The sequence below is a fragment of the Cenococcum geophilum genome (genome assembly GCF_001692895.1).
Source record: "Cenococcum geophilum 1.58 unplaced genomic scaffold K441scaffold_14, whole genome shotgun sequence".
Classification (NCBI taxonomy): domain Eukaryota; kingdom Fungi; phylum Ascomycota; class Dothideomycetes; order Gloniales; family Gloniaceae; genus Cenococcum; species Cenococcum geophilum.
The window spans coordinates 1,353,176-1,366,175 of NW_027137572.1; the positions used below are offsets into that span (position 1 = coordinate 1,353,176).

Sequence of the window (13,000 nt, forward strand, 5' to 3'; positions counted from 1 at the left end):
TGACGATCAGCCGGCCCCTCGCTTGGCCTGGCTTGAAATCCGATGATACCTCCGGTGCGGCCTAAGTGATATTGATAGATCGTCTCAGGCGAGGATGGTTGCAAGTGCTATAAGTAGCATATTAATAAGCGTGCCTCTCATGTACAGTCCGCTGCAACGCGCACTTGCCCTAGCGTCCTGAACCCGAGTGAAGGATACCGGGTTAGACAGGACATCAAGCTTCCCAAGAGCTTACTCTAAGCTCCCACTAGGCTGTTAGCTGCAGTTGCACCGGAACGATTCAACGAATGGTCTTAAGGCGATAGCCTTATTGAACGGGCTCGTTTTGAAACGATGTTTCTCGAGGTTTCAGCGGCAAGTCGCTCCGGCTCGTGTGGTCTGCCTTCGTACTCTGGCAGACGGGTGTTGGGAAGATGCCCCTCCTGGGGAAATTGTGGCCCGATTTCGCCATGCGGGGGTGACGCAGCTCGAGCAAGGCAGCCAGTGCGCGCCATATAGCCGTTTCGAAGCCGGCCTACGAGCGAGATTGAGGGTGCCTTATTATCTTGGCCATTGTCGCACTCCATCTTGGGGCGACCACTCACCGGCGGTTTTACGTGGGGTGCATCGCATGTCGTCAACATCCTTGCGTATCGGGTGTTTCGTCTCAGCGTCTACGAGATGTATCGCGACGGGAACGGAGAAGGGGTGGGACGTTGCGACGGGCCAGCACAGTCTCCAGAGCGTTGAGATCGACGGCGATTTTGGGGTGAAGATCGGCCGGCGAGGTACGCGGGCAGTTTGGGGTCTTGATGGATAGGCTTGCCAAGGGCGGGCACGTGCAGGGCAATCCCGCCCAAATATGGGGAGAGCAGGGCCTCGGTCAACGGGTGCGGAAGGCTGTCGAGCACGCTCCTTGGCCGCAAAGGCTGCCCACAATAGACACCTCTCTCTTCCCAACGGCCGCTCGGCAATTAAACGCCCTATCACTATCGATACCCTGGTACCAGGAAGCCGAGAGCTTACCCTGCTGGGCGACTGGCTCCCGAGAAGTGGCCAGCGTTACCGGCTGGCGTCTCATGGACCGCGCATCTGCGGTGGGTGCTTGGGTGGTGGGTGATGGGTGATGGGGTTGGTGGGGACGCGAGGGATGAGGCGGCGGCGGCCTTTTGGGATTAGCCTCGCTTGATGGAGGTAACCCTAGGAATGTAACTTTACATCTCTTAGATGTTTGAGGGTTAACTACGTCCCATCATGTCCCATCCTTCCCTCAATCCTCAATATCCCTCATGGCTTCACGTCCACTCACACACGTTGCTTGACCCTCGGCCGCTGCTGCAACCCCTGCTTTGCGTTCACGCTCGCTCGCTGTGCATTCTTAGCATCAGCACTCGCGGTAATCTTTCCAGAAATCCTCCCCTACCCAGCCAGTTCCACGTCCCGCCCCCAATGACACCTATTTTTGCCGTACAACATGCATAAGAGTCATTTGCGACATCGGTCGAATTACACCGGCCGACCTCAAATCTCTTTGCATTACGCTTGTGGACAGTCTGTAAGGACTGCCTATCCACTGCCTTGTCTACTCTGTCCACTGCTCCACCCCGCCGCGGCCACATATCCGCCGTTCCTTCTTTTGAACCCTCTTGGATCTTCTTGAATTCACTGCATAACTATTCCCGCCCTCTTCTCCCCCCCCGCACTCTAATCACCCTCCAAACTCTGTTTGCTGGACCTCGTCATACATCTATGTTTGACTTTTGGCAGAGCCTTACTACGGCTCTGGATCGTGTCGTTATGTTGCCCTCGCTTATTCAGACTGCATTTCCTTCACTACCAGCTCCCAAACGGGTACGAGATGTAGTCCGTTCCTGCGATCGAACCATGGACGATTTTCTGCGGGAGGTCCAGAGGTTATTTGAGGCTCCGCTTAAGTCGACCAGTTTACTAGCGATGTCCGAAAAGCTGCAGGAGCAATTCGAGCAAAAGCTTCAGACGAGCAACATCTGCATGCTGCCTTCCTACAATCATACGCTCCCTACCGGCCACGAACAGGGGACTTATCTTGCTCTCGATGTCGGCGGATCTACTTTCCGGATTGCCCTAGTTGAATTGAATGGGAAAAATTCCGCAGGAAAAAACATGCGAATTGCCAATATGCGAAGTTACAGAATAGACAATTCTGTCAGAGCATTGAAGGGTCATTCTTTTTTCGACTGGATGGCCGAGAAGATTGAGGAGGCAATTGCAGATCCCGAAGTAAAAAAGATCAACGAAACATCCACGCTACCGATGGGACTCGCCTGGTCATTTCCTGTCGAGTTCGTTCAAAGTACCCTCTCATCAATTGAAACATTTGATTAATCAATTTTTAGGCAAACCTCAATACGTAGCGGTATGCTCCTAGAAATGGGTAAAGGCTTCCGTGCTACGGAAGGTACCCTTGGACAGGACCTTAGTGAATTGATAATGCGACCTTGCCGAAGCCGGGTAAGCATCACCACTAACTTTCTTTAAATCTCCTGACACTCATTTGGATTTTACAGGGCCTCAACGTCCGCATGGATTCAATCGTTAATGATGCTTCGGCTACCCTGTTGTCCCGAGCGTATGAAAATGGCTCTACACGGCTTGCCTTGATCCTTGGAACGGGAACCAATGCTGCCATCCACCTTCCCGTATCTGCTTTGGCTCACTCCAAATTCGGAGACAGACCGCAAAGCTGGCACGATAAGGCTGATCATGTTTGGCAAGAACATTCTTCCAACAACAAGATGGGATGACTATCTTAACATCACTCACACCCGGCCGGATTTTCAACCCTTTGAGCATCTCATCAGTGGCCGGTATCTGGGAGAGATTATCCGATTGATCCTTCTTGAGGCAATTGGGACTGCAGGTCTTTTCAACGGAGAAGTTCCCGACAAATTCTCAGAGCCTTACTCATTGGACACTGGAATCATTGCAGTAATTGAGTCGTAAGTGACATAACGCTCAGCACATTATCAGCATCTACTTAACGCCTTTTAGAGATGAAACCGCTGCGCTGTCAAAATCATGCGCCATCTTCCAAACGAACCATCCGCTCACCAAACCGCCAACCTGCTCAGATCTCCTTTTCATCCGCCAAGTCTCCCAACTCGTCTCCCACCGCGCTGCTGCCTACCTCGCATCTGGCATCCATGCACTTTGGTCGCTACGAGCCTCTACCGAGGGATTATCCCCAGCATCGGCAGGTCGCGTGACGATTGGCTGCAATGGATCTGTTATTGAGAAGTATCCTTATTTCAAAGATCTCTGCCAGTCCTACCTGGACGAACTCACCGACCTCTCTGGCGCTGAGCCTCACTCTATCGTGCTGGAAACCGCGATTGAGTCAGCAATTTTCGGCGCTGCTGTGGGCGTATCCTGCCTCCAGGACGACACCGAGTGAGCACTATCTATGAATACCATCTACGAGCACAACCTATGAGCATCATCTGCGACCTTTTGGCCTATTATCTATCGTTGCATTGCTAGGCGTTCTATTCTGGCGGCTAATGGATAGCATAATATGGCTATTCACGCATGAGTCACGTTTTCCTGCGCAAGACTACTTTATAACTTTGTCCGTACTCTCGATTGTATGTTTGAACGGCCATTTCCAGAATTTCCGAGATCTTCCAACCTCCTTTATCCATGCATTTATAGATCAATCGGCGTTTTCTATCTGTTGGGCTTAGTGTTGCATGTTTCAGTTCATCAGGGGTTTGTGGTTCCCCGGAAACCATGATATTTTGCATTATCGGGCAACTTAAGCACAGCTGCCGCGATTGGTATTTGGCGTTGGGTATACCAGGGTATTTACTTAGAGGAGATGAGAAGAGAGCAGCCCCAAAAAAGGAGTTATGAGCATTTTCTGGCATGTGAAAATTTCTATTTTTCAAATTTCTTCGCAAATTCCACAACGCCGCTTGACGGCCTGCTTTCGCCACGCTGTTTTCTTGGGAGAAACGCCGTCCTGCTGTGCTCAGAACCTGGAACAGTAAAAAGCGCGCGTTGCAGAGGAAGGGAGGACAAGGCACAGGCAGACACGAAACGCAGAAGCCCGTTTTCCTTGCCTAGAGTAACCTCCTCGGACGACGTAGGATTAAGGCAAACAAACTCAGCCTGATATGTGTGTGGCATCCTCTACTGTTGCATGCAAGCTAGTTACCACGTTGTACAACTCTCCCCAGCTCGGGAATCAGGCGAGGGAATACGATGGCGTAGCTAGATGTACTGGCGGTGCGTGGAAAGCCAAGCCAAGCCTCCAACTAAGGCATAAGGGTAGGATAGCACAGGGCGAGACGAGGGAAAGCGAGGTGAGGTGAGGTGTGCGTGTGGCGCAACCCGCAACCGCAACCGCAACCCACAGAGGCGAGGTTGCATCGTGGTAGTGCATCCCCGCATTCCTGCCTGGTACCTATACCTCCAACATTTTCTTTTCCTGCTTCGAGCATGTTAGTCGAGAAACCAACCACGCTACCACTACCGCCGCATGAGACGTCCTGTGCCAGAGTAACCAGCACGTCTTTCGGCTTATTTGTTTTAAATCTTGCATGCGGGTGGACGCGGAGATCGTGGTAGCGTAGCGTTGGTTTCTGTAACTGTAAATAATGTTTATACATATACCAATATCTGCATTCCTGACCCGCCGCCCCAAACCACCAACTTTCAGGCAATCAGCGGCTAAACTACCCAGAAGGCAACCCCCCATCAAAAAAAAAAAACTAAGTTCCAACGAGTGCCTCACCTGAGCTCCTCTTCGCTTCCCCCAGACTGCCCACCCTGCAAATCTAGGCTCCGCCGCCGCCACACGTCCCGCCGTCCTGCACGCGCCTCAACAGCAACGTTTGCCGCACGCCGTCGAATGAGCCGCCGCAGACACCTCGCGCTGCAACCTTGGCCCCACATAGCCTCTGGGGGAAGGAGGGGGGGTGGTCGAAGCAAACAAATGCTTGGTCTCCCCCCCGCCGTCTTCTCCAACCTCACGAACAGTCACAGCACCTCACAGCAGCCACAGTGTGCCAGGTATTGGCCGAGGCTGCGGACCAGCTCTTTCTCGGCCACTCTCCTATGCCTGGATTGTTTTGGTTCTGACCAGAGCATGGGCTGAGTGAGAGGAAGTCGGGTGCGGACTGATCAATGTGCTATACAGTTGACTGGATATGAGGGAAGTCGTGTTTCGAGACGCAGAGAGAGGGTGATTCGAAAAACGACAGTGTTTCCATTCTGGCTCGGACTTTAGCCAGGCCTCGCTCTCTCTAAAAAACCTCCAGCCACACTTCCTGCCTGCGCCATGCGCTGGGAAAGCTGCTGAGTCAGGTTGCCACTCACCCTGCAGGGCACGAGACTCCGTGGGAGGGATTCGATGGCCGGTGCGGTGGGTGCGGTGGTACTGGCAATGGGTGTTTCTATGAACGGGAACGTCAAAGATGGTGAGGTAGGTTTGTGGAGTCCATACCACTCTGTTCATCCTTTAACAGCCCTCACCACAACCCTCCCCTATCTTGTGAAATCGCATTACACCCTCACGAACTAACACTGCCGAAGCCAGTAAGTAGTAATATCAATATATTAGTTCTCTTTACTCGTAAAAAACCCACTGCACTACTGCACTACACATTTATGTCTCCCCTCCTCCGTCCTCCATTCTTTCATTCTTGACCATATCGATTTTAACGCCCTTGTCCCTTTCCTTTCCCCAGAAAAAAAAAAAAAATTTACCCCCGGGTGTAGCATGCTCCCCAAAAACAAGCGCCCTTGAACGAGGTGTGAGGAGGTATCCAGGATTATGTATTGTCCCTCGCGTTCCTCTGGTATTTCGCGTTCCCGTCTTCCAAACCAAGAAAGAAGCAAAAACCAAAAGTAAAAAAACGTATGTGCCGACAAAGACATTGCAAAGGAAAAACGCCGCTATCTGACCTTAGAAAGAGGAGAATTGTTCGGCAAATGGAACAAGACAGTCGCTATCATGTGTCGCTCGTTATGCCGGGAGAATAATCCAAATAAGGCGGTTATTGATCCTTTATAAGGGGGGGGGAAGAAATTGGCAATGTAGGTGTGAGTATAGTGAGAAATTAGGAGTGGAGAGATGCTAGAGGAGAAGCGCAATTTAAAAGTGTTGCTAGTTTCGTCTTCGAAGAGTAGGTCATAAGTCCCAAAAGGCAGAGGAAGAGGGGAGAAAGGCAATCTAATCCAGCCCCGGCCATCCATTCCACAAGTTCATGATCTAGAGTTTCTATATCACGGACTCGGATGAATAGATGTACCGGCGCATGGTATAGAAGGACCGTTCACGAGAAGCTCTTCCTACCGGCTCGATCACGACCTGGGGTAGTCTCCTGATCGAATCCCTAGAGTATGTGTTTTTCCGAATCGGGACCGGCCGGCTGTTGGACAAGTCGCTGGAGCCGGAGGGCTGGACTCGTCATCGGCCGTCATACACGCAACCGGGAGATCACATGGTGGCACCCCGGAGTCCGCCGCAGAGAAGCACTTTTGTCGAATGAATGACGTTTGCGGAATGGGTTTTTTTTATTTTTGAGTTGGCCGGAAACCACACACTCTTTCTTAGCCGAGCTGGCCTGCTAGGAGAGTCAAGGAGATAAGAGTTGTTGATCACCACCGCTCGGAAAAGTATCGTTTCGAGCGATTCTTGACGGCGATGGCTTTAGGGTCTTGTGGAAGGTTTGTGTGGTGTACAACGTGTGGGCGATAGACAGCATCAACGGGTGGCATCCAATCATCCAGGCCAAGTGGGAAGTACTCGTACAACAGATCAGCGCTCTCGTCTGGGCTGCTGATCAGGTTGAGTGAGAATGACGGTGGGCGGCCCGGAGTCAGCCTCGCTTGTTTCTTAGCTCCATCGGGAGGCGATGCCGACTTCTTTGGCTCCTCATCGGTGAGTGAGAGGTTGATTGGCGCTGCTGGAGGCCGAAGTGTTTGAGGATACCTAGAGGTTTCTGGACTCGACTGCGCATATGCAGGCGGTGCTGGCATTGGGAAGGACGTAGGATCTGGTGGAATTGCGGTCATAGCACCAGCCTGACCAGTAGGGATCTTCCATTCAAACATATCCGGAGAAACGGGTAAATCGTTCGGATCGAATTGGAACGGCAGCTGGAGCACATCCAATTGTTTATTATTATTATTGTTGTTGGTCTGGTTGGGTTGCACTGCGTTATGGCTTGCTGAATCTACTGTCGATGTTCTCGAAGGCTGCGGTGGTAGATGGGAGGTCTTTCGAGCAGTGCTCCCACCACCACTGATTGGGAAATCCTTTCGCGATTGGAAGTTTCTTGGACTACGTCCACGTACTATAATGGCGCCTGAATGTACCTCACAGATAGGTATTCTTGCTCCTGTCGATAGGGTAGCCATCACTTTCAGCCGCACCACAAAGTGTTGTTGTAGCTCTTTCCGTCGTCCATTGTTCGCTGTTGCTATCCGGAATTGAAGTCTTTTCCATGCGATTGGGAAGTTGACGTATTCAGAGTCCATATCTTGGCCATTTGATAGGTCTAACGGGTATGAAGGAGGCTCTTTCTCCGTTTTGTCTTCCACCACAGTTGTACTGTTCGCAGGTGTCTTCCAGGGCACTGATATAATTTTCACCGGATTCCCTTCTAGAGACTCCGTAGCAGAGATTGTAAGTTCTTGAGCAAGGATTGGTATTTGCTCTCCTTGCTCTGTCAGAATGTATTGGAGACTTCGTGGTAACGTGATTGTTCCCGTTATCTGAAAGAGGTTCCTCCTATAGCAGGTCAACTCGGTAGGCGGCGTAGAAACGTCGCCTGCAGTAGCCCACGGCGACTCGGCAAGGAAGAACATGCCATGAAGCTGTGCGGAGATGGATATCGAAGTCCTCCGATAGGCATAGTCGAGGAGATTGTATGCGTAGGTTGGTAATGAGAAGCTGAGCAGCTTGTTGTCACGCTCGATGGACGGGCTCTCGGCACCATTCTGGTCTGGCTGAGTAGGATGTTCGTATGCGCTGAGTGCATCTGAGAAGGGGTCCTCGTATGTACTCGAGAAGCGCTTCAAGGGAGGAGGAGGTTGTATGGAATGCTGTCCGAATGTAGCATCATCGCTTCTGCGTAGTGTCAGCATTGTCGACGAAGCCATCATCAGACCAGTGTGCATGTATGCCTACCCCGCGAATGTTTCCGCGTCGTAATTAGAGTGATGATCGAGAGTATCCAGCGGTAGCAACGGAACCGACAGTTGCTGGTCTGCCGCCGTTACGTTTTGAAGTGACATTGGGGTGGCCGCCAAGTAGGACATGGTGATCGTATCGAAGCCCTCCATTGCTGGATGACGGGCAGCGCCGGATAAGGATGGATTCGTGGCTTGTCTGGATGCATGCACTCATAAACAGTTGGGTTCGCTGACAACGATTCGCTCTCTGGTGGATGTGGAGAGGTCGGCGAAGGTCCCCTGGCGGGCGCGGTGATTTGGAGGTTGCTTGGGAACGAGAGGGTCGCTAATAATAAACGAAGCAATACTTCTGTATTGCTACAGTCTCGCTATCAAGGCTGTGCGACTTATGCACTGATCTGGCATCGCCCGAAAACGATCACATGCAGCGGTGAGTCCAGCAGAGGGGTGGATAGGCCAAGGTCCACTCTCGGAGGATGGTGCGCGAGGACCCTGGGGGATAGGACGGGCATCGGGTAGGTCCACCACGAACTGCAGCACGAGACGAGACGCCAGAAACACCAAAGGCAGGGCGGGACTATACACACAGCACAGCACACGACGAAACAGCGAATGGAGCAGCAGGTCTGCTTCCGGAAAACTTCGAGACGGTTCGCCGTTAGAGGATCTACACCCCCCTTCCGGAGGCTGATGAGATATGGGGTCAACGGGGGTGAATGGGGGGTCTTTTGGGGTGCGTTTCGACCATTTCTACCGGATCAGAAGACCCTGCATGCCCTTCACATAAACCACAGCAGTCGCAGCCTGACAGGCCTCTGATAGGTCTGAATATATACGCCTGATCGAATATTAAACTTAAAAAACACGCTCAAGACGTTTCAGGCACTTCTGCCAAAATACAGATGCGGCGGCAATACTCCTTCGGGCGGGCACTGGCCCCGGTGCCTCGGGAAGGATGACCAAGTCCCATTTCGGACAGACAACCGGACTGTCAACGGCGCCATCAACGGCGTTAATCTCAACTACACTGCAAAAGGAATCTCGATAGCAATAAGCATAACAAACTTCAAAATGCGCCGAGCTATTCCATTTCTCCGACAGACCATAACAGCCCTGCCAAGCCAGATCCAATATCCCAGAAAGAACGTCTGACCATTCGCCGGGTATTCCAAAACGCCAGACCAGACCATCCTTGCGCTTCTTCAGCACGCGATTCTCCTTCCGACTCGAATCTCCGACGGCTGTTTGGAACGCTGAGAGGCATTGAATTTTGGTCGCTGTTTTTATGACGGTGGAATCATCGTCCATGTCGCAGCATCGCAGCTAACCTCCTCGAAGTTATGCAGCACGTCGAATCCCATTGCCGAGAATCCGTCAAAGCTGCCATCACCGTCCATCTATTGCCAACGTCAGCCAATATCAAATCGAGCCGTTCACCAGATACTTACATAGTCTAGAATGCAGGCATTGCAGCCTTGCGCCTTGATCTGCCGCATGCCCAACAATATAAGCCCCTGCAGAAGCGTCGAGTATTCGCCCACTGCAGGTGATATGACAGGTGACGAGATGCCGCCTGCCATCTCATTGAGGTCCTTCATCGGAGGAACGTATTCGGCGAGCCGTGAGTGCATGTTGTAGAGAACCACTGTGCCCACCAACGCACCATCTTCCGGCCGTTTTGCACGGATGATGCCGCAAGCTGACGGGTCAGCAAGTGCCAGCTTGTACACCTCAGCTAGGCCTTGTCGATTGCTTGTCTTGATGTGGTCCAAGATGGGGCCTGCATATTCCCAACCGTACACTAAATCGAATTCGGCTCCTGCGCCAGCTAAGCTTTTCGCCATTCCCTCTGGCGGTATCCATGTCAGTAGATTGCGAGCAACCATGCTGCATATAGGCCGAGAAAGAGCCGCGTTCCATCCGAGGTTAGCAAACCAAGATCGGAGTCGTTTTCTCTCTGCGCCGTGACCGGTGGGTATACCCAAGAATATGCTTGGTAATCTCGAGCCTAACTGGAATCTCTTTATTCCGTCTCTCTGTAGCAGCGTTCGAATAGCTCTGTTGTGCAAGGAATGACCGATGGATAATTTTCTCCGCGCCGGGTCCACAAAGAGAGCGCCGATAACCCCAGTGCCGGTCGTTTTGAAAAAATACGTCGAACAGAAACCGTACAGAGCTTGCGTACTGCTGTTTCGAACAACAAAGTGAGCTTCCACCACCTCAGGATGATGCAGGATGAATGAATTCGACGTTGCGCTAGACAGTTCTGATCGCTGATTTGGCGGTGTCCCTTCCATAACTGCTACAATGAGGCTATCCAGTGCGTTAGCATCACGCTCTTCATTGAAAGTCTCGACGAGCCAATGCTGCCTCGAGTGATGCAGCTTTTGGCTTTTGCTAATTGTTCCCGGTAATGTTCCAGAAGGCGACAGTTCGCCGTAGAGAACCTTGACCAAAGAGTTCAGGGCGGTCTCAGTGAAATCGTATGTGCAGATGTAAGTTCCTATGGAAGTATCCATGGCGAAATCGTAGGGCGAACTGACTGCGACAACAATGAGAGGCTTCTCCCTTTTCTCTCCTCCTGTGGTATATTGCATGTTGCAGATCATCGAAACGTGTTTGGTGAAGCCGTGCTGGTAGAGATTCCGATTCGCGTCAGCGGTCAGCACGATAATAGCGCTTGCTCTATTTATGAGGTTTTCATGAACAGGTCGAACTCCGTTAGCAGTGTAGGATGTATGCAAGACACGTCCACTTCGTTGTCTTGCCAATGATCTTCCCAGTTCCCGGAAAACACGTTCACCACTCATAACAGACGCACTACGCTCCCAGGCTGCCGGTTCCGGTGAGGCTGTAGCGACCGTTTCTGAAAGTGCTCGTGAAGCTGCGGAGGCAGCTAGTGGTTTGACGAGAGGAGTTAATAATAGAAGCTCTTCCTCCCCATCGATGACGTTAGTGAGTGGGAGTAGCCGGTTTTTGTCTCGTACAACCGTAATGGATGTGTTATATGCCTTTGTTGAAAGTGCTGTATGCGAAGGCTGTAATGTCTCGAGGAAGTTGACACCAGGAGGGTTCAGCGCCTTTTCCCAGCTCGTGCACTTCGACTTCATTGTCAGAACCCGCCGAAGGGAGTTGTAAATCCTATCTTTGGAGATCATCGAATTCTCTATTCCGGTCTTAAGACCCTTAATGGCTTCCTGCTGGACAGAGAATGAACGACAGAGAAGTACAACATCGCAACCAGCATTGACTGCCATGACTGTGCCTCCACCAACTCCGATATTGTGACTTAGGGCTTCCATCTCTAAGCATTCCGACACGACAACGCCATCAAACTTGAGCTCTGAGCGAAGTAGCCCATCTACCACCTGCTCAGAGAGACAGGCATGCATTGCATTAAGACCCGCGGAAGACATGGCACAACCGCCAACCATCATCGAGTCTAGTCCTTGTCTGATCGCATTGCGGAAAGGGATGAGAGCGCTCAAACTCAATTGTTCTAATGATTCTGTGATAATAGGGACGTCTAGAGTGGAACCTAGAAACTCGAGGTTACCATATGAAGGGAAATGCTTTCCCAAAGTCGCAAGACCAGCCTCTTTGTAGCCTTTCATGAAGGCCACACCGTACGCGGATACTTCCTGTGGATCATCTCCAGCGGTTCTTACGCCGAGAGGCTGGTTGCGAGCGTTGGTTAGGACGTCAAGGCAAGGACCGAAAATCCAATTGATACCACAGGCGGATATCTCCTGAGCTGTGGCTTTGGCTACCTCGAATGCCAGATCGGTTGAGCCTGTGGCGGCAATGCCCATGTTGCTCGGGTACTGCCGGATGTAAATTTCGTCAAAAAGGCTGTTAACTCCTCCATTTTCCTGGTCCACTCCGATAGCCAATGGTACCGGATGGCCTGCGTCATGGGCAACTTTTTGTAGCTCATAACACAATTTTGTAGTTTCCTCAGCGGCTTCGGAAGATCAGTACATAAGTTGTATATGCATTCAAATGTGGGTGGCCTCACATTTCAGATTCTTTGCGGTTAGTAGGATACAACCTAGGTGGTGCTTTTCAATGAGAGTTCGTATTTGTGGGGTCACGGTAGTTCCATCAAAGCCCATCATAAACAGTTGACCCTGAGGATGTCAGCATGATGAAAGGGGAAAAAAAATTCCGGCAAAGCAAGCGCACCATAGTCCTGCATGGAACGTCAGCTTGCAGTCACAGGAGTGGAGATTTTGATCGTAAAGGAAACGGTACCTATCCAAATCGTCCCATACGGGATCCAGCTTCAGTTTGCTCACCATTTTGCAAGTGAACCGAGCATGCAGCGGAGACAGGCCGCGTTAGTGGGGGCTAGAAAGTCAGTTCTGCACGGCGTTCAAGCGTAAACCATTCGATGAAAGCAATGCGATGTGGTAACAAGCATGTTTGCAACCTTCTAGGACAGAAAGAGGGCAACCAGGAATGGCCGCTTGTTGGATGCAGGTCGCGAACGTGAGGTTACACCGCTGGCGGCGCTCAGTAGTTGGTCCCTTGGGGAATAGTTAGGGAGTGCAGAGTAGTGGACAGTGGACGGAGGTGAGGTTGCATCCCTCGGGGAGGTCGACGGTTCGCCGCTGGGCCGCGGATTTCGCTTGGCAATGTGACCGTGCTGGCCACTGGGACATTTCCCCTATAGTACCTGTACTTTGACGTTACCAGCAGACCTACTCACCCAAAGCCACCTACTCGCCTTAATCCACCTGTCAAAAACGCTCATCGACCACCTCTCCAATTCTGGATACCTATTCGCTGTTTTCCGCCACTCCCATTATGTCACAATGCTACATGTCAATCCGGAAGC

The 13,000-nt window shown here is 51.6% G+C and overlaps 3 protein-coding genes across 3 annotated transcripts; 1 reads left to right on the forward strand and 2 right to left on the reverse strand.

Moving 5' to 3' along the window:
- Positions 1-1,728: 1,728 nt before the first annotated feature.
- Positions 1,729-3,412, forward strand: K441DRAFT_686148 (actin-like ATPase domain-containing protein; the record flags this gene model as incomplete). The annotated part of the gene is made up of 5 exons (XM_067651960.1): positions 1,729-2,300; positions 2,355-2,469; positions 2,526-2,723; positions 2,809-2,957; positions 3,010-3,412. 5 exons carry the CDS (start codon positions 1,729-1,731, stop codon positions 3,410-3,412), a joined length of 1,437 nt encoding a protein of 478 aa, XP_067505697.1.
- Positions 3,413-6,621: 3,209 nt separating this feature from the next.
- Positions 6,622-8,310, reverse strand: K441DRAFT_553513 (p53-like transcription factor; the record flags this gene model as incomplete). Its single annotated transcript, XM_067643184.1, has 2 exons — positions 6,622-8,095; positions 8,156-8,310. The coding sequence occupies 2 exons, from the start codon at positions 8,308-8,310 to the stop codon at positions 6,622-6,624; spliced, it is 1,629 nt and encodes a 542-aa protein (XP_067505698.1).
- Positions 8,311-8,954: 644 nt separating this feature from the next.
- K441DRAFT_657574 (glycoside hydrolase family 3 protein) lies at positions 8,955-12,716 on the reverse strand. Its single transcript, XM_067648204.1, has 5 exons — positions 12,415-12,716; positions 12,346-12,352; positions 12,179-12,290; positions 9,609-12,124; positions 8,955-9,557 (listed from the first exon to the last, which is right to left on the reverse strand). Exons 1-5 carry the CDS (start codon positions 12,459-12,461, stop codon positions 9,444-9,446), a joined length of 2,796 nt encoding a protein of 931 aa, XP_067505699.1. The 5' UTR covers positions 12,462-12,716; the 3' UTR covers positions 8,955-9,443.
- Positions 12,717-13,000: the final 284 nt, after the last annotated feature.